At 53.7% G+C, this 19,776-nt stretch overlaps 1 protein-coding gene across 10 annotated transcripts in view; it reads right to left on the reverse strand.

The window, feature by feature from the left end:
• LOC105483137 (Rho guanine nucleotide exchange factor 10 like) overlaps positions 1 to 19,776 on the reverse strand; it is a 180,456-nt gene that overhangs the window by 111,909 nt on the left and 48,771 nt on the right. For 9 of the 10 annotated variants that reach the window (XM_071099483.1, XM_071099499.1, XM_071099497.1 and 6 more), the window contains exon 2: positions 6,318 to 6,397. In XM_071099483.1, the coding sequence (XP_070955584.1) occupies positions 6,318 to 6,354 (37 nt within the window). In that variant the 5' untranslated portion in view covers positions 6,355 to 6,397. Of the gene's footprint in view, positions 1 to 6,317; positions 6,400 to 19,776 lie in introns of those variants that run through there. The other variant, XM_011743816.3, reaches the window with a different exon arrangement.

The following is a 19,776-nucleotide window of genomic DNA, read 5'->3' on the forward strand; positions in this document are numbered from 1 at the left end:
CTTTGCCTCTCTGAATCTTGGTTTCCTCTGCAAACTGGAGAATAGAAACAGCACTTTCCCCATAAGGCTGACATGAACGTCCACTGAGGTGCAGCTTAGGGTTTCTCAGCCTTGGTACCACTGACATTTGGGACTGGATAATTCTTTCTGTGGGTGGGGAGGGGGACTGTCTTGTGCCCTGTAGGACGATTAGCAGCATCCCTACCTTCTACACCCTACAGGCCAGGGGGACCCTCCATCTGTGACAACCAAAAATATCTCCAGACATTGCCCTATGTCCCCCTGGAGGGCAAAAATCACCATTATCAGAACCACTGGGGTAGGTATAGCCCTCAGCACAGTGCCTGTATATGTAAGGATTATGACAATAACAGCTGTTGCAATTACTGTTCCCCTCCCAGCCTCAGACCCTTGAGGACAAACAGGATTTTCTAGTCCCTGGGTCTGCGGACCCAGCCCTAGCAAATGCTCAATAAACATTAGATGGATGGATGAGTGATGGGTGAGGAGGTGGCTGGAACAGAGAGATGGACAGATGGGCCAGCAGATGAACAGATGGATGGATGGACATATCTGATTCCAACAGTCTCTTGGATTAGAAAAATCCAGTCACTCCCCTACAATGACCTGGAGGTTCCCAAAGCATAATATTTTGGGGGCAGATGTAGGAAACCCCTTCTTCAGTTGCTCAACTGCAGTGGAAGCCCAGAGCACGCCCTCCCTACCCAGAGTGAGAAGTACCCAACTTCCTCTGAGGCCATGGAGGAGGAGACACAGCTGCTCCTCCTGGGACTTTGGGGACCCCACAGACCAGGTCAGCAGGGGTGGACTCTGGGCAGCGATGCGGCCTGTAGAGCCAACTCCTTCCCCAGGTGTCAAGAAACAAGACCTGAGAGAGCCTGAGCTGTGCCCCGGGCAGTTTCCTCATCCAGCTTCAGGATCACCTCCATTTACCCAAGACCCCAGAGACACAGGCAAAGCAATGTGCCCACAGTCAGCAGCTAAGAGGATGGGATGGATTGGAACCCAGTTCCATTCACCCTCCACACCCATCTACTAAGCCCTCAGACATTCTGCCCTGCACTGACATAAAGGGCTTGGGTGGGAGCTGGATCTGTGGTTTTCAGATGCAGTTCCCAACCCCTGGTAGCTCATAAGTTCAATCAGGGGATTCCCAATCAGGATTTCATTAGGTGTTTGGATTGCTTGTTTCAGATGTTTCTAAACATTGTATTCTAATATTAGTAAAATGATATGGGGTGTTCTTTTTGATGTTATAATACCAAATAAAATACATTTGGTATTGAATTATTTCAGATGTTTAAAAAATAATGTATTGTGATACTAATGAATTCACCTTGGTATAATTTCGATATTAGTTTTGTCACTTCTGTTTCAGTTACATATACACATTGGGTAGGGGTGTGTGTGTGGGTGTGTGTGGCTGTGTGGGGGGTGTGTGGGGGCATGTGTGTGGGTGTGTGGGTGTGTGGGTGTGTGGGGGGTATGTGGGGTATGTGTGTGGGCGTATGGGTGTGTGTGAGTGTGTGGGCGTGTGTGGGGGGTGTGGGTGTGTGGTGTGGGTGTGTGGTGTGGGCATGTGTGGGGTGTGTGTGTGTGTGTGTGGGTGTGTGGGGGTGTTGGTGTGTGTGGGTGTGTGTGGGTGTGAGGGGGGTGTGTGGGGGCATGTGTGTGGGGTGTGTGTGTGGGTGTATGTGGGTGTGTGGGTGTGTGTGGGGGTGTGGGGGTGTGTGTGTGGGGGTGTGGGTGTGTATGTACACACACATGTACATATGTGCAAAGAATCTTCTGCTCATCCCTTGCTCCCTCCACTCCAGTCACATTGATCTCCTTCCCGTACCACAAATGTGCCAGGCATGCCCCTGCCTCAGGACCTTTGCACTTGCAGCCCCAGTATCTTCTCCTGCTCTCCTCTCTTTCAGGTCTTTACTGCACATCATCTCTCTGCATGCTGTGGCATCTCTACTGCACGCTGCCGCAGAGACCTGCTGAGACTCCCAGTTTGTGCTGCCTACTTTACCTTTCTCTATGGCTGTTGTCAGCATATGATGCTATATGCTATTTATGTTGATGTCTCTCTCCTCTACTCAAATATAAGCTTCACGAGGGCAGGTATTTTTGTCTGTTTTGTTTGCTGTTGCATCCTCAGCATCTAGTGCAATGTCCAACATATAGTAGGCACATGATAAGCGTTTACGAAACACACACACACACACACACACACACGCACCTCTGTTGTCATGTCTATGGGTGGCAATTTTCAAAGTTTAAAACACAGGCTGGGTGCTGTGGCTCACACCTGTAATCCCAGCACTTTGGGTTTGGGTGCCTGGGGCGAGAGGATGGCTTCAGTTCAAAAGCTTGTGACCAGCCCAGGTAACATGGTGAGACCTTGTCTCTACTAAAAATGAGACAATTAGTCGGGTGTGGTGGCATACACCTGTAGTCCCAGCTACTTGGGAGGCTGAGGTGGGGGGATCGCTTGAACCCAGGAGTTCAAGGCTGCAGCGAGCCATGATTGTGCCACTGCACCCCAACCCAGGTGACAAAGCGAGACTCTGTCTCAAAAAAATAAACAAAAGTAAAAATGTTTAAATAATTTTTAAATCAGCTGGGTATGGTGGTGTGTGCCTGCAGTCTCAGCTACTCCAGAGGCTGAAGCAGGAGTTCAAGGCTGCAGTGAGCCATGATCACACCATTGTACTCCAGCCTGGGTAACAGAGCAAAATCCTGTCTCAAAAAAATTTGCTTAAATTCTGGAATAAATGACCACAAAGTCCCCACCCACTATTTTGGGGGTACCAGATACAGGCTCATCCTGACTTAAACAGGGCTTTCTTAGCCTCTCAGTGCCCCCCGGTTGTTGCCCGAGTGAATCTGCTGGGAGTGGGGGTGGGGGTCTCCCATTATAAGTGAATGGTGTCACTGCAGTGACTAAGGTTTTAGAGTCAGACCACCTGAGTTCAGCTCAAACTCCAGCTTACCCAGGTACCAGCTGGATGAGTGTCGGGTTATTTGACCAACTCCCAGTTTCCTGATCTGTAAAATGAGGACAATAATAGCAACTACCTCACAGGGTTGTTGGGAGGATGGAATGAATGAACGTAAATAAAGCACCTGGTGCAGGGTGTGTGCTCACCAAATGTTAGCTGTTCTTACGATGATGATTCTGCTTATCATTATCACCATCGTTATATCATCACTGTCATATTATTACTACCATTATCACTGTTATTATTATGATTTCAGCCTTGTCATAGCCCAGTCCCTGCTGCTGGGTGAGAAGGGCAATCCTCTCCAACTCCCAGGCCAGGCTCAGCCTCAGGCAACCCTGAGGCAACCTCCAGCCATGTCTAGAGACTCGGGTCACTTCTACACCTCCTTTTTTTTTTTTTCTTTTTAAATGAAGCTCACTCTGTCACCCAGGCTGGAGGACAGTGGCATGATCACGGCTCACTGCAGCCTCGACCTCCTGGGCTCAAGTGATCCTCCCACCTCAGCCTCCCAGGTAGCTGGAACTATAGGTATGCGCCACCACGCCCAGCTAATTTTTTTTTTTTTTTTTTTTTTTTTTTTGCATTTTTTGTAGAGACAGGGCTTCACTGTGTTGTCCAGACTGGTCTCAAACTCCTGAGCTCAAGCAAGGCTTCCCAAAGTGCTAGGATCACAGGCGTGAGCCACTGTACCTGGCCTACACCTCCTCCCTGTAAGAGTACAAATAGCGGCTGGGCGTGATGGTTCAGGCCTGTAATCCCAGCACTTTGGGAGGCCGAGGCAGGCTGATCACGAGGTCAGGAGATCGAGACCATCTTGGCTAACATGGTGAAACCCCATCTCTACTAAAAATACAAAAAATTAACCAGGCATGGTGGCAGGCACCTGTAAGTCCCAGCTACTTGGGAGGCTGAGGCAGGAGAATGGCGTGAACCCAGGAGGCAGAGCTTGCAGTGAGTCAAGATCACACCACAGCCCTCCAGCCTGGGTGAAAGAGCGAGACTCCATCTCAAAGAAAAAAAAAAGAGTACAAATAGCTTCAGTTACCCATGCATGCAGTGAGCAGCTCCCAGCATCCAGTGGGCAGGGAGAGGGAATGAGAGGTAAGACACAGTCCTGGGGTCCAGGGGTGGACTGTGAGCTCCCCTCTGAAGTTCACTGTGAGGCTGGCAGTACAGAGCCAGCAGGAGAAAACCTAAAATCTCAGAGACTGAGACGGTGCCAAGAGGAAGGGGCTGGGGCTCTCTGGGGCTTCAGGAAGGGCTTCGAGGATGAGGCTGCCCTTGCACTGAGCCTTAAAGGATGAGAAAAGGCCTGACAGGCTCCAGCTAGAGCGTGGATTCCAGGCAGAGGCCACAGCAAAGACAGAGAAGAAACACCAAGGGCCCCAGGGGCGCTGAAGATACACGCAAGGATGAAGAAGGTCACTAGACAGTTGACAAGGTGCGTGCAGGAATCCCCTACTCAGGAATTTGAATTTAGTTTGGGAAGGTAATGGGAAGCTCTCAGAGAATGAGGAAATGGTAAAGAGCTGGGTTCACCCAGATGATACTAGCCAGCAATATTAGAAAGAGCTGGAACAATAAATATTTGTCAAATGTTTGCTGAACAGAACAGAATTGACTTAGTCATAAATTTTTTTTCTCATTCCCCATGTTCAGGTTCAGGCCTCTTGGTGGGGAGGGGAAAGGGAACAGATGCCCACGGCAGCAGGGGCGGGATGGGGCAAGGCCATGGCCATGCATGCTGGGACCCAAGTCCCCGTTGTGAATTGGGAGGTGAGATGTGCTTGCCCCTAGGCCCCCTTCTATCCTCCCCCCAGGCAATCAGGCATTGCTCCTTATCAGAAGGAAAACTCAGGAGGCCCAGCCCAGCCCAGCTGAGAGCTGCAGGAAGCCCTTCCTAACCGCCTGCCCGGGTGGTGCAGCCAGAGCTAGTCACTCATGCCTCTGATGTTCCTGGACACACCGGGTCCTTGTGAGAACCAATACAAGCGAGTCCAGGAGGCGGGGGACCCTGGGAAGCCACCCATCGCCACAGAGAAGACAGGTCTGCTGTGCTGCTCCCCACCCCCACCCCAGAAGAACCCCGAGGCTCAGGGAAGAGGAGATGCGTCATTTGGCTCTCCCAGGGGTGCGGGCACGTACTGTCTGTCCTGCCGACACCCGCGATAATAAGCACTCCCATCCGTGAGCAATTGATTACCCCAAGCCCATGCCTGACAGATATTTAAACCTTGCAACAGCCCGGGAGAGGGTGTCATTGTCCCCATGTTTACTGATGATGAAACTAAGCCACAGAGACAACATGTCACTTAACCAACCCCGCAGTCTAAGTGGCAGGGTCGGGATTCAAACTCAGATGGGGCTGATGACAAAGCCCTCACTCGTTACCATCTGCAATTCTGCCTCTCTCGTAGTGGTACAAGAGGACAGGAAGCTGCCGCCGAGGGTGAAACAGCCCTGGGCCCAGTTCCTCCCGGGCGGGGCCTGGATTCCACCTGCAGCATCTGAGGCCCCAGTGCCAGGGTTGCCAAATGAAATACAGGACACAGACTTGAATTTCAGATAAACAATGAATAATTTTGTTAGTATAAGTATGTATTTTTCTTTTTTTTTTTTTTCAAGACAGAGTCTTGTTCTGTCACCCAGGCTGGAGTGCAGTGGTGTGATTTCAGCTCACTGCAACCTCCATCTCCCAGGTTCAAGCAATTCTCCTGCCTCAGCCTCTCAAGTAGCTGAGATTACAAGTGCCACACCATACCCAGCTAATTTTGGTATTTTTGTAGAGATGGGATTTCACCATGTTGGCCAGGATGGTCTCAAACTCATGACCTCAAGTGATCTGCCCGCCTTGGTCTCCCAAAGTGCTGGGATTACAGGCGTGAGATACCACGCCTGGCTGTATTTTTCTTTTACTTTCTCTTTTTTTCACTCAACATGGCAATGCTACCACTGTTCGATGGCCTGACCCTGTGGTGCAACCCTCTCCCCCAACCTCAGTTCCTCACCCCTGATTTATAAGCTTTAGCCTGAGACCCCCATGTGTTCACCTCTCCAAGGGATCTCAGGGAGACAGCAAAAGGATTGACCCTTGCCCAGAACCTCCTCCGTGAGCAGAAAGTTACTTCTATTTTGTAGACAAGGAACATGAGGCAGAGGACGCGGCCCAGGCAGGGCCAGCAGCCAGCAGAACGGACTTCCCACCCGGCGCCACGCCGCTCCAGAGCAAGGCCCTCCGCCGGCCCCTGCGGCCCCGTTCTAAGAAGGAATGAGAGGGACAGGAAGCCCTGGGTACGGTACCTATGGCAGGCTGTGGAGGAGGGTTGGAGGAAGCCATCAGACAAGGTCCAGCTCAGACCAGCACTGTCCCAGCTACACACCTGTGGAAAGAAGACCAGAAATTGCATTAGCTGGAGTCAGGGCTGCAGTTTCAGCCACGGAGACGAGTCACTGGCTCACAACCTGTGCTTCAGTCTGGTGGCTCTCAGACAGATATTTCTGGGCAGCCCTAGAAAGGCCCCAGCCTCCACCCTTCATAAATCATTAACCCATAGAAACACCAGCAGCTGTGCAGCCCAAATCCCTGCAGCCACAGACCTTCCTGTTGCCAGTGCCAAGGGACCTGCTGGGTGTCCCTCCTCATCCCCTCTAGCTTACAGGTGAAGCTCTGGCCCCAGAGTCCAGGGTTATGCTCAGTCCCCCACCTTCCAGGAATCAGATCATGCCTGACTGTCATAAATGGGGCTGGCTACTTCCTCCTCCTGGCTGCCCAGGAAGCACGGGCTCCGCTCCCTAAGGTCTGCCTGCTCCTGCCAGTCCCTTCCTGTGGCCCTGCTGAAGGCCACTCTCACTCTGCCTTTCCCTGTCCCGCCCCATGGGTTGACCAGCAGGTAGGAGGTAACCTGGCCTTGGCACATGAGTGTGAGGAAAGCAATGGCTCCAGAGGCCAATGGCGCAAGACAGGGACAGAATCCCAAATGCTCAGCGCAGAGGCACAGTTCCTCCTGCCCCAAGGTGGCACCGCCCTCCCCTCACAGTGGGAGATCACATCACCAAGAGGCCGACACCTCCGCCTCCAGTGAGCTTCCTGGGCCCTGGAGCCAACCCTGCCCCAGCTCCCTACTGTCACCTTCAATTGTGCGCTGGGGGCTGTCCTCCTAGACATCCTGTGGAGGAGGAAATGCACCCTGGAGGGAAAGCAGCCAGCCCTCTGGTCTAATCTGCCCAGGCCACAAACTGGCTGTGTTCCTGTTTTCGTTTCCATTCCTAAAGGCTTTATTTTTATTAAACTGCCTTACTAAACAAAAATGAAATGCAGGTTAATGGCAATATTAGTAATAGTAGACATTCTTGCATTGCCAACGACATCTCAGACATAATTTTAAGCTCTTTACAAATATTAACATCTATTAGTCCAAATTATAAATGAGAAAATGAGACCAAGAATGGTTAAGTAACTTGCCCAAGATCACAAAGGTAGGAAGAGCCAGGGTTCGAACCCAGGCCATGGGGCTCTGGAGTCTGTGCTCAGAAGCAGCCACTAGACTCTAGCACCTTTCAAGACTCAAACAATACAACAGGTAGACAATGAAAAGTTAGTCTCCAGGCTGGGCGCGGTGGCTCACTCCTGTATCTCAGCACTTTGGGAGGCCAAGGTGGGCGGATCACGTCAGGTCAGGAGTTCGAGACCAGCCTGGCCAACATGGTGAAACTCCATCTCTACTAAAAATACAAAAATTAGCTGGGCGTGGTGGCACATGCCTTTAATCCCAGTTACTCAGTAGTCTGAGGCAGGAGAATCGCTTGAATGTGGGAGGTGGAGGTTACAGTGAGCCAAGACTGTGCCACCACACTCCAGCACTCCAGTCTGGGAGACAGAGCAAGACTCTGTATGAAAAAATTAAAAAAAAAAAAAAAAAAAGTCTACCTCCCATCCTTGTTGCCCTAATCCCGCAGTCCCTCAGAAGAGATGACTGTTACCGACTTCTCAAGAATCCTTCCAGAACTTTCCCATGCATGGGCCAACTTGCATATCTGCAGATACGCCTTGTTTCATACAGAAGGAGCACACAGCACCCACTGTGCTGCAACTGCCTTTTTAACTTAAATCTCTGTGATGATTTCAGAATACTACTAATACATAGAAATTGACCCCACTTTTTTTAACAGCTGCATAGTAGGTTTGGTTTTGCTTTGATGTAGGTTTTTTTTTTTCGGGGGGGGGTTTAATTTATATAGCCCCCATCGATAGGTACTGAGGCTGCTTTGGTCTCTGTTTCCCAGGTTGGAGTGCAATGGCACAATCACGGCTCACTGCAACCTAGAACTCCTGGGCTCAAGTGATCCTCTTGCCTCAGCCTCCCCAGTAGCTGGGACTACAGGTGCACACCACCACGCCTGGCTAATTTTTAAAAATTTTTTCTAGAGATAGGGTCTTACTCTGTTGCCCAGGCGGGTCCCAAACTCCTGGGCTCAAGCCATCCTCCATTCTTGACCTCACCAAGCACTGGGATCACAGACGTGAACCCCGACGCTTGCCTGCATTTCTCACTGTGACTGATGATACCAGTTACTCTCTGCTAAGCGTGTGACTGTGCCTTTTAGATCCACACTGAAAGCTCTCAGGACTAAACTGGTGCTTCAGCAAAGGGTTTTGGAAAGCAAACTAATATGTCTGCAAACCCCTTTGCAACTTGAAAGATCAAACAACAGCCGTACAGCTGTCCTGCTACACAGCCCCCTCCCAGTGGGCTCATTCAAAACCCCTGAAGTCTGCTCGGCCTTTCTCTGAGGGCTCTGCTGCCCCAAGAGCTCCAGGAGGGAAGCGGCAGAAAGACCTATACCCATTTTACAGAAGGGAAAAGGGAGTCTCTTTGCCCAGCCTCCTGCCCAAATTGCTCCTTAAATACAATTTGATGATACAGAAAGAGGCAGCTTCTTTACCCTGGGGCCAAAACCTAGGATCCTTCCCTCCCAGAGCAGAAAGTCCAATGTCCTCCCCTTTCTTTTTTTTTTTTTTTTTTTTTTTGAGTCGGAGTCTCGCTCTGTAGCCCAGGCTGGAGTGCAGTGGCCGGATCTCAGCTCACTGCAAGCTCCGCCTCCCGGGTTCACGCCATTCTCCGGCCTCAGCCTCCCGAGTAGCTGGGACTACAGGCGCTGCCACCTCGCCCGGCTATTTTTTGTATTTTTTAGTAGAGACGGGGTTTCACCGTGTTAGCCAGGATGGTCTCGATCTCCTGACCTCGTGATCCGCCCATCTCGGCCTCCCAAAGTGCTGGGATTACAGGCTTGAGCCACTGCGCCCGGCCTGTCCTCCCCTTTCTTCACCCTTTGGGGCCGATTCCTGCCCTCCCCTCCAAGCGCAAGGCTTTCCCTAGAAAGGAAGAGAGACACCAACATGTATAAAGCCTGACATTTTATTAGCATTATTCCATCTAATTCTCATAACACCCCAGCTTACGGATGAGGAAACAGAAACTCAGAGAAGCAAATATTTTTCCTAGGTCACAGAAGCAAGAGGACAAGCACACTAGGATTCCAGCCAGCGAGCACTGACCCTAAAGCCTAATCTCAATCCTCTGATCACACTGCCTCCCTAGCCTTTGGGGCTGGAATCTGGAAGGTGTTTGCTACAGACTAATGCGGGGCTCTGAAGTGTCGGGACAAGGACACAGGCCAGCAAGCCCTGCCCATACTCATAGACCTATGGCCACCATTTTGCACACACAGGCTGCTAGTCTCAGAAGGATGTGGACAAGGGAGTGGGGATGGCTCAGAGAAGCCCACTGCCACCACTACAGATCCTCACGGGGTTAGAAAAGAGTTCAGGGTACCCAATACCACTAAGGCTCCACTCAGCAGCTATGAGACCTTGGATGAGTTAATCCTACCTCTGGACCTCAGTTTATTCATCTGCAAAATGGGGATTAAAAAGTACCCACTTCAGTCCAGTCATGGTGGCTCACGCCTGTAATCCCAGCACTTTGGGAAGCCGGGGCAGGCAGATCACTTGAGGTCAGGAGTTTGAAACCAGCCTGGCCAATATGGTGAAACCCCATCTCTACTAAAAATACAAAAAATTAGCCAGACACGGTGGCGCATGCCTGTAGTCCCAGCTACTCAAGAAGCTGAGGCAGGAGAGTCACTTGAACCTGGGAGGTGGAGGTTGCAGCGAGCCAAGACTGCACCACTGCCACTCCAGCCTGGGCGACAGAGCAAGACTGTCTCAAAATAAATAAATAATAACCATTCTCATCTTTTTTTTTTTTTTTTTTTTTTTTTGAGATGGAGTCTTGCTCTGTCGCCCAGGCTAGAGTACAGTGGCGTGATCTCAGCTCACTGCCAGCTCTGCGTCCCAGGTTCACGCCATTCTCCTGCCTCAGCCTCCTGAGTAGCTGGGACTAAGGCGCCCACCACCACGCATGGCTAATTTTTTGTATTTTTTAGTAGAGACAGGGTTTCACGAACCATGTTAACCAGGATAGTCTCGATCTCCTGACCTCGTGATCCACCCGCCTTAGCCTCCCAAAGTGCTGGAATTATAGGCATGAGCCACCCGCACCCAGCCCATTCTCATCTTTAAAAAGAGAACTAACACGAAAGCATCATGGCGTGTCAGAATCAGAAAGTAGCTCCAATATGGCGGTGTTGCTCTTGCTCTTGCTTTACAGACATGGAAACTGAGTCCAAAGGAGGAGGACACTGCCCGCAGTGCTGTCACTCTCCAGGTGGTGACAGCAAAGGCCATGGTTAGAGGATAGGATTTGGTGCCAGGATGATTCAGGTTCAAATCCCAGCTCTGCCACTTGCCACAGCAGCAGTTAATTCCTTTCTCACTGGGACAATGGGAGTAAGACCAGCACCTGCCTCCTGAGCATCCTGTGCTCATGAAATGAGGACCCACCGGTGGGTGTGACGAATTCTACACTCCATGCCCTGCACGGAGTAAGCTCTAGGTAGACAGGGACCTCTGTTACCATGGGGACCCTATCCAGGCTATGTTTGGGGGGTGAGGTTATAGCAGATTGTCTTCTCTTGGAGGTCATCTTTTTAATAATGACCGCCAAACCCAAGGGACAGGCGGACACCGAACAGCTCCCGTTCCTGCTGCTGTGTGGAATGGCTGAGGAGGAGGCAGCACTCAGACAAGGGAGGAAGAGGCGAGGCCCCAGCTCCCAACTGCAGGGTATGCCCACCAGAGGCCCGGAGCAGGTTAGGCTCGGTGACAGGCCACCCAGAGCAGCCCGGCACTGGCACCTCCCGCTGCCCTCAGCTGCCCAGCCCATCATAGCAGGTGTCTTCCTGGCTTGGCTAATTTAGTCAAAGTGCTTATCAGTTCGCCTCCCTCTAGGGTTCAAAGACCATCTGCCCAGAGGCCCCTCCAGGAAACCCTCCTCCTGCCTGTCCCTGTCCCACGCTGGGCCCCCCAAGACTATCTCCCACCCCTCACCCATCAAGCTGCCCCATCCCTCTTCCACCTGAATGAGGCCTGGAGGAAGAAAACACCTGGGGGCCCTGAAAGTCTGGAAGGCTGAGCAAGTCATGCCTTGAGGACAGGGAAGGCCGGCCTCTCTCTCCAACAAGGTCTAGGCAGAAGCAGGGGAAGCAGCAACTGGGTTGCTGGGCTGAGCTGGGCAGCGGCCACCCAGCCCTGCCCAGAGAGAAACAAGAATCGGTTCTGGCCCAGGCACCCTTGTCAAGCTCTGGCCTCGGAGGCCCTCTGCAGGGTCCACCTCCTGAAGGAGAAAGAAGGTGGGGAATGGGGGGAAAGACCAGGTGCTTGGGCTGGTCAGGACTGGAGCTCCTCCACATACCTGTGTTCTCTGAGAGGTCGCTCTGGCTTTCAGCTCTCATTAGACACATGCTAGGCCAACCTGCCTGCCACCTCTGCTGCCACAGAGACACTCCACAAACACACCTGCCACCTCAGCTTGTTGCTTCAAACTCTTCCCCATCACTGTCAGAATGGAGCCTGGGTCCTAAGCAAGGCCCTCCAAGATTCGTCCCCTCCACTGACCTCTCGGGTCTCGGCAGCTCCGGGCCTGGCCTGGAACTCTGCTCTGGCTCTCATGAATGGCTTTCAGCCCCATGACCATGCCACCCGACCTGTTTCACATCTCCAGGCCTTTGCTTAAGCTGTCTGTTCCCTCCACATGGAATTCTCTCTCACAGCCAGCAAGCAAATTCCTATTCAACCATCAAAATCCAGCCCCATTTCTCCTCTACAAAGCTTCCTTAGACCCATTTCACACAGTGGTTTCCAGTTGTGAAGCTTTTTAAAAATACTTATGTCCCAGGCCCACACCCGGAGATTCTGTTACAGTAGCTCAGAGGTGCAGCTGATAGGGGGTCAACAGGCTCTTTTCAAAGAGCATGGGTGGTGCTGGGACACGTACATGCCTGCAGGCACAGCCCCATTATAACTGTTGTCCTCCCTAAGAGCCTGTGACCTCTCTGGGGGCACTGGGCTTCTTTCCATCTCAGCATGGGTAGCACTGGGATTGGCCCGGGGCACACACTAGATAACAGCTTGTGACCCTCCCTTGCTTGGGACCCACCCAGCATGGAACCAAAGGGCATAGACCAGGAACCCAGGAGGCTGGGACATCCCTGCTCCTGGGGAGCTGCTTGTGTGGGGCTTCAGCCCAGAGGAGGGGAAAACAGATGGAAGGTGGGGTACAAGCCCTCCTGGTGTCCTCTGCCTGTCCTGAAAGCCCAGGACCCAGAAGGAAGAGAAGGGGATGCAAACTGCACAATGCAGCTGGAACAGGAAGTGGGGTGGGGCCTCCTGACCAAGAAGAGGGCCCACAGCTCCCCCATGCAGGGCAGCAAAATGCCCACAGCTCTTCTCAGATCAAAGGGCCACCTGGTGGAGAGTCCGAGATGGGGAGAGAGGAGGAGCTGCCTTCAAGAAAACACAGGCGGAGCTACAGCAGGAGGGGCGCAGGCAGAAGAGAGGGATAAGGTACGTGGACAGGAACCCGGCCTCAGTATGAAGCCAGCCCAGACAACATTCATCCTCTGCTCTCCAGCAGCCCTGCTCCAAAGCAGGCACCCCTCGGCGCCTCCTGTGCTCACCTGTCAGGTGCAGGTGTAAATAAGATGACATTGGACAATGCTGGTAGGTTTGTAATGAATGTCAGTTTCCTTTCCAGAGTTCCTGCCAGTCCCTGAGGACCAACAGCATTTTCTCATTTTACAGACTGCTAAACTAAGTCTAAGACAAACGTATTCCACCAGAACACCAGGCCTGAGATCACAAAATTTGAAATGACAATAGCTGACGCCTCCAAGCACTGTGTGCACCAGGCCCCATACCGAACATTTTAGTTTGCATCTCATTTGATTCCCACAGCAGATGGGGAAAACAAGGCTGACAGAGACTGAGGGGCATCCCCAAGGCCATACAGCTACTGAGCCCCTGGGAGCAAAAGGGCAGGACCCAGGCCCAGGGTGGAAGGGGGAGTAGGGGAGTGGGTGGGTCGGGGAACGTCCTCCCAGACCCTCCTCAGTCCTGCAGGTGCTAGAGCTGCAGAACCTGGCAAGGGACCACACATCCCAGCTCCTCCTTCACCCACCTGATGGACACTCAAAGGGCTTCCCAAGGTGGGGGTGACTCCAACTTCCTTTCCTCTTCACCAGGGAGGGGGAGGGGGGCTCTGAGAAGGGGGCCTGCCTAGCTGGGGCAGGGGCCAAGTTTGGTCAATGGCTGGAGCCTCAGACAATGAAGACTCTGTCCTGAGCCCAGAGTCGGTGGCACCCGCCCTCCCTCAGTGACCTCTTAGGGAGCCCCTGGTGAGGATCCACAGGCAGGAAGAGTGGGGAGCACTGGGGAGGGGGCCCTGGGAGTAGGTCTCTGTGGGAAGGAGCTGACCCTGAGGCCAGGCCAGAGGGGACCCCTGGGGGCTGTTGCCTGGGAAACCAGAGCCAGCCTGGAGAAGCCGCTGGACAGCGTGGGAGGGGGGCGGCCCCAGACTCTGTCTCCAGCCTCCCTCCTCCACCTCCTCCTCCTCCTCCTCCTCCTGCTCTTCCTCCTTCCCTCCCATCCCCCAGACACATTAACCCCTTCGTCCCCAACAACCCAGCCCAGCAGGAGTGAAGAAGCTGAAGTGCTGGAGGAAGCCGCCTGCCATCAGCTGAACTGACTCCCTTCTTCTCCAGAGAACCCCAGACCCTCAGCCCCACATCAGGGGTGTCCCTGCGATGGGGCACTGTGGCTCCCACCTGGAAGCCAGAGAAGGGACAGCAGCTGGCATGACACAGACTCTGTGACATCACCTCGCCCATTCGAGCCTCAGTTTCCCCACCTACAACAGGGATGCCCGCCTCCCAGCCGCTGAGTGTCCCCGCTGCTGGGCCCTCGCCACTCAGCATGAGAGTGTATTTAGGCTGCAGGCAGCCTGCGAGGCGGGTTTCCTCCCTCCTTTTTAGACACAGGGAAGCTGAGGCTCAGATGGGGGAGGGACCTACCCAAAGCCCCCCGGGAGGATGAGGCAGGCAGGGAAAGGGAGGTCCGTGTGCGTCCCTGCAACCCAGCAGGTGTACACAGACGGAAGAATGGCAGGAAAGAGCTGGGGTTCAGGGAAGGGCACTGCCAAGGGAGACAGTAGGTGTCAGGGGCACACACAGGGGTGTCTACCCCTCCCCAGGCGTCAGGGTGGAGCCAAAGGGAGGGGCAGGGTTGCTCCTGCTACACCTCAGGGCTGAACTAAAGCCTCCAGGGGGGCAAGGTGAGGTGCAACCTTTGGGGACTCTGTGACCCCAGTTCACCCTCCTCACCTCCAGGGGTCAAGCTCACCTCCTCCTGCTTTCCCAAAGTAAGTCACTCATCCCGTCACTCCCTTCCCCGCTCAGCCAACATCTCGCTGCGCACCTACTGCCTGCCAGGCCCCAGCTTGGCACTGGGGACAAAGAAACAAAAGAGAGTTCCAGGTTCCTGTCCTCAGACAGTAGCCACAGGAGGCCAGCGCGTACAGACCCCAAGGCAGGGGCGGGCCCAGTGTCCCACTTCCAGATCAGAGCCAGGGCAGGGGCCCAGGAATCAGGCATGTGTGATCCTGGCTCCACTGCTGGTTTAGGCTTCTTAGACTCACTTAGCCATGTAAGTAAAAGGGGGGAGTATGCAAGGAGGAGAGGCTCTCTCGGGTTTAGATGAGGAACCAGTAAGGTAATAAACTTGGCCCAGCTCTGGGCAGGAACTCACCTAAAGCACAACAAAAGGATGGTAGGAAGGGGCCCGCACCGCGCTCTCCATCGGTTGCAGGTGGAACCCAACCCAAAGTTAAACTCTCCATGCCTGCAGTTTTCTACCCTGATATTCCCACAGGGCCCCATGGAGAAGAGGGCTGAGGAAGGGCGTCGCAGGCTCCCAAAATGGACCCAGTACAAGGTATTCTCCTCTGCTGGTGCCCTGGTGGTCTCTCCCAGGCTGCACCCTCCCGCATCGAGTGGATTGACCCCCGCAAGCAAAGAATTCGGGCTGGGTCAGGGAGATGGTTGCGCGCGGCTGCATCTCAGAATTGCTGCCCACCAGTGGCCCCTGCCTTTCTGCGTGGGATTACCTGCAGGGGCCCCCTGCCCATCCCATCCCTGGTCTGCAGGTCTACAGATGGGTGACTGGAGGAGCCCCCCACACTGGCCTCTGAGCTGATGCCAGAATGGGATGAGATGGGGTACGGAGGGCAGGGAGGAGTGTTTCGCATGGTACAGGGATGTCTTTCTGCGGTAGAAGCAAAGGCCACCGAGAGACACAACTCCTCTCTACTGCGTCATTCCCAGCAAATAGAAATACGTAGCCAGACACGGTGGTTCATGCCTGTAATCCCAGCACTTTGGGAGGCTAAGGTGGGTGGATCACTTGAGTTCAGAAGTCCAAGACCAGCCTGGCCAATGTGGTGAAACCCTATCTCTACTAAAAATACAAAAATTAGCTGGGCGTGGTGGCGTGCACCTGTAATCCCAGCTACTTGGAAGGCTGAGGCAGGAGAATCACTTGAACCCAGGAGGCAGAGGCTGTGGTGAGCCGAGATTGCACCACTGCACTCCAGCCGGGGGGACAGAACAAGACTCCATCTCAAAAAAAAATCGTAATAAATAAATGAACAAATACACTGCGTAGTTACTGCTCATCTGATCCCATACCATCTCCACCCACTACCCCATATCTCTGCTCCCCTTTTCAAGACTTCCCCGAGGAGTACCTATGCTCCGCCTCCTGTCCGTCTCCCATTCTGTGCTGAGCAACCAAGTGTGTGCCCACCGCTTTGCCAGCCAGTTCATGAGGTCACCTGGGGCCCCCACTACACCGGTTCTGATGGACACATCTCGGACCCCATTCTGCCTGATCTGCCAGCTGCTCCCTTCTTTCACTTCTCGCTCCGGCTCCCCTTCCTCTGCTCTTCCTTCCTCCCTCCAGGTTGGCAGTTCCCAGGTTCAGGCTCCACCTCGGCTCCTCCCCAGGCCACCTCGACCACCTGGCTCACTTCGTGGGTCCGGAGCCATGGCCATAGTGATGCTGCCAGCCTGTCCTGCCCTTGAACTCCAGGCTCCGCCCCTCTGCCTGCTCTGTGTCTTCACTCTGCCACGAACAAAGAACCCTGCTCCTCCCAGTCTTCCCATCCCGCTTGCTAGCTCCATCCCACCAGCTGCTAAGGCCAAAACCTTGGAGTCATCTTTGACGCCTCTGTCTCACACCCAGGGCCTACTATTAGCAAACCTGCTGGCTCTACCTTCAATATACGCCCAGAATCCGAACTCATTTCACCCTCTCCACTGTGGCCCAAACCACCATCATCTCTCACCTGGGCTATTCAAAACGCCTCCTGACCAGTCCCTCTGCTCTCACCTCTACCCCTGCCCTGACATGTTGTTCTCAACACAGCAGCCAAGTTCATCCTCCACTCAGAGCCCTGGAGTGTTTGCCTATCTCATTTAAGGAAGACCAAAGTCCTCATCTTGGTCTTCGAGGGCCCACATGTCAGAGCCCCCACAACCTCCCTGACTTCATGTCCTACCTGTCTCTACACAGCTCACTCTAGTCACTACCACCTTCCAGCTCCCTGAATGCCCCAAGCATATTTCTGCCTCAGGGCCTTTGCACTTGCTGTTCCCTCTGCCTGAAATGCTGTTCCCCCTGCCTGAAATGCTGTTCCCCCAGGTACCCACACACTGCTGCCCTCACCTTCAGGGCTCTGCTCCAAGGTCGCTGTATCAGAGGCCTTCTCCTGACAGCCCACACACATCCCCCTGACCCAGCGTCCCCATTGTCACAGGATTTAACACCTGCAGCAACTACAAATTTTAGTTATTTATCAGTTTCCTCCTAGGAGAATGTGGACTCCATGAAGGCAGGACTGTGGCCACTGTTCCCCACTCTTACCTGCACCCACGGCACAGGCCTGACACACAAGCGACCCAAGGCACAGTTGCCGAAGGAATGCAGAAATCCCTGGTCCCAAGTTGGGCCCCTGGGGAGGAGGCAGCCACAGCTGGGCCCCTCCCTTCTGAAACCAGCCTGCACCCAGGACAGCTCCTCCCCAGTAAGCTTCACAAACAGCTTCACGGCCAAGTTGCAAAGGGGCAGTTCCCCAAAACCAGAGTGGAAAGAGGTCTGGGGCTGATGCCAGGAAATGATGAGAAGGGGAGGAGTGGGACAGGGCCAGAGAAGGACTTGGACTGTTTTTAAAAACTCTCTCCCAAAAAGACCACATTCTTCTTCTGGTGAGTCAGAAGCATGTGGCCAGGCAAAGGGGACAGGACCTGCGAGCCTCCACGGCTGCCACTGTCATCTGCTACTAGCAGGCAGGCACATACCCCAGCCTTTCCCACGGGTCAGGTGTGAGGCCCTGGCATCTATTCAGCTTCCCAGAGAAGGAGCAAGGCTGGGCACCGGTGTCCCAGGTTGGCAGGCCACAGACAGCAAACTAGGCCTCCCTTTCAAAGCCCACAGGGTCCCATCTGGCTCCAAGCCCTTTCTTCAGGCCCAAGCTCTGACTGGCAGGGAGGGGGCCATTCACTCTGTCCCACAAGGGAGCTCTGGGCAGGAAAGAAATAGCCTTTGCAAAACTCAGAGCTAAAAGCAGCTCAACCCACCCAACCAGGGCAGGGCAAGCGGGCCGGCAGAATCTGAGGTCTCCTGAAACGCAAGCCCAGCATGGAGCCACAGGACACCCAGGGGCCCTCAGCCACACAGCCCAGGATAGCTCTGGCTGAATTCAGAGTAGCCAGCACTTATGATTCAAACCATGCCCCTCAGTGATGTGCTGTCCTCCCCAGAGATGGGTGTGAGTGCAGTTCCAGCTGTTCCGGGGCTTCTCTGGAGGGAGTTGGCTCTGAGCACTGCTCCAGGCCAGGAGACGTGTCTGGTGCCTCCTCTAATCCTCCCACCAGCTCCTCCAGGCGCAGGGCCAACCCACAGATGGCAGTCACCTGACCCCGTTTTACAGAGGAGGAAACTGAGGCTCAGAGAGGTAGAGAGATTTGTCCAAAGCCAAGAATCTGATCCAAGGTGGATCCATGATTAGACCCAAGGTCTTTCAGCTGTGACTGGAAAGGTCCATCAGGATCAGGCTAGTGGGTCCATCCCACTCCCTTGCAATTAACTTCACCATCTGAGAAGATGCGGCCTGGGGCTGTGGGAAGGGGACAGGGGAGACTGGGCTGGAGGTGCTGGGGGAGGGAGAGCAGGGAGGGATGACTTCAATCATGAAAAGGATTTGCCCTGAGTCCTGCTGTCCTGGGTTGAGGTCAAATCTGGGACCATGATCCCCCCAGAGAACTGTTCCCAAACACCCATCCTCTTTCCCTATCAACTTTAACAAGAGCCAGACTGCTTCTGACCGACCCTGTGGTGCGACTTACGAGGAACCAGATGACGCGGATGCTGCCCACAGCCTGGTCCTAAACTCCCCCTAGTATTCCTTCTGCCTTGGCATGGAAGCCACACTGGGTGCAATGAGCTTCAAGCCCCCCACTGCCGACATCCTGCAGGCAGAGACACCGCTGCTTGTCCAGTGAAAAACGGGACCACTCTACTCCAGGTCATTTCTGCTCTGAAGCAATCTCTGGTCCTGCCAGGGTGCCCTCCAGGTTCCCCTTTTTGCCACCACCATGCCCTGCATATGAATTTTTAGGAGAATGAGCTCTGTGCTCAATCCCAGCGGAGGCCAGCTGTGACAGATGCCATCCACTGCTCCGATCCCTGGTTTCCTCTTCCATACAATGACAACTGTAAGAATCACCATGGCACAGGGCTGTTCTAAGGATTAAATGAGATAATAATTCTCAGAAAGTGCTTCACTGAGAGCCTGGAACACAGTAAGTGCTCAATATGTGTTTGTTGAATGAATAAATGACCGCCTACTCCTAAATGAACAGCAGCACTAGCCTATAAGAAGGGGTGGCGTTCCAGGCTGGAGCTGAAAGGTCCTAGAGCTCCCCGTCACTGCCCTCCAGGAAGGCACTGCCTGCCTGGATGGAGAAGGCAAGGCTTAGGGGGCAGCCCCTCCCACAGTATCTGACCATGCAGTACCCACCCTCACTGGGGAAGAGGAGGCCACTGAAGTGCTCTAGGAAGCCATCAGCTTGGCCCAACACTGAGCACCCAAAAGCCTGCACCCAGCCCCTTCCTCTTTTAAAGTCAAGATTCCAGGGGAGAGGGTCAAGGTCAGGAAGGGGGAGTATCCAAAAACGAGACAGCAAGGCCAGAGTTGCCTTAGTTGGTGCGAAATGCAGCAATGACCAAGCTCTGTACATGATGCCA

This window comes from Macaca nemestrina, chromosome 1 (genome assembly GCF_043159975.1).
Source record: "Macaca nemestrina isolate mMacNem1 chromosome 1, mMacNem.hap1, whole genome shotgun sequence".
In the NCBI taxonomy this organism is placed as follows: domain Eukaryota; kingdom Metazoa; phylum Chordata; class Mammalia; order Primates; family Cercopithecidae; genus Macaca; species Macaca nemestrina.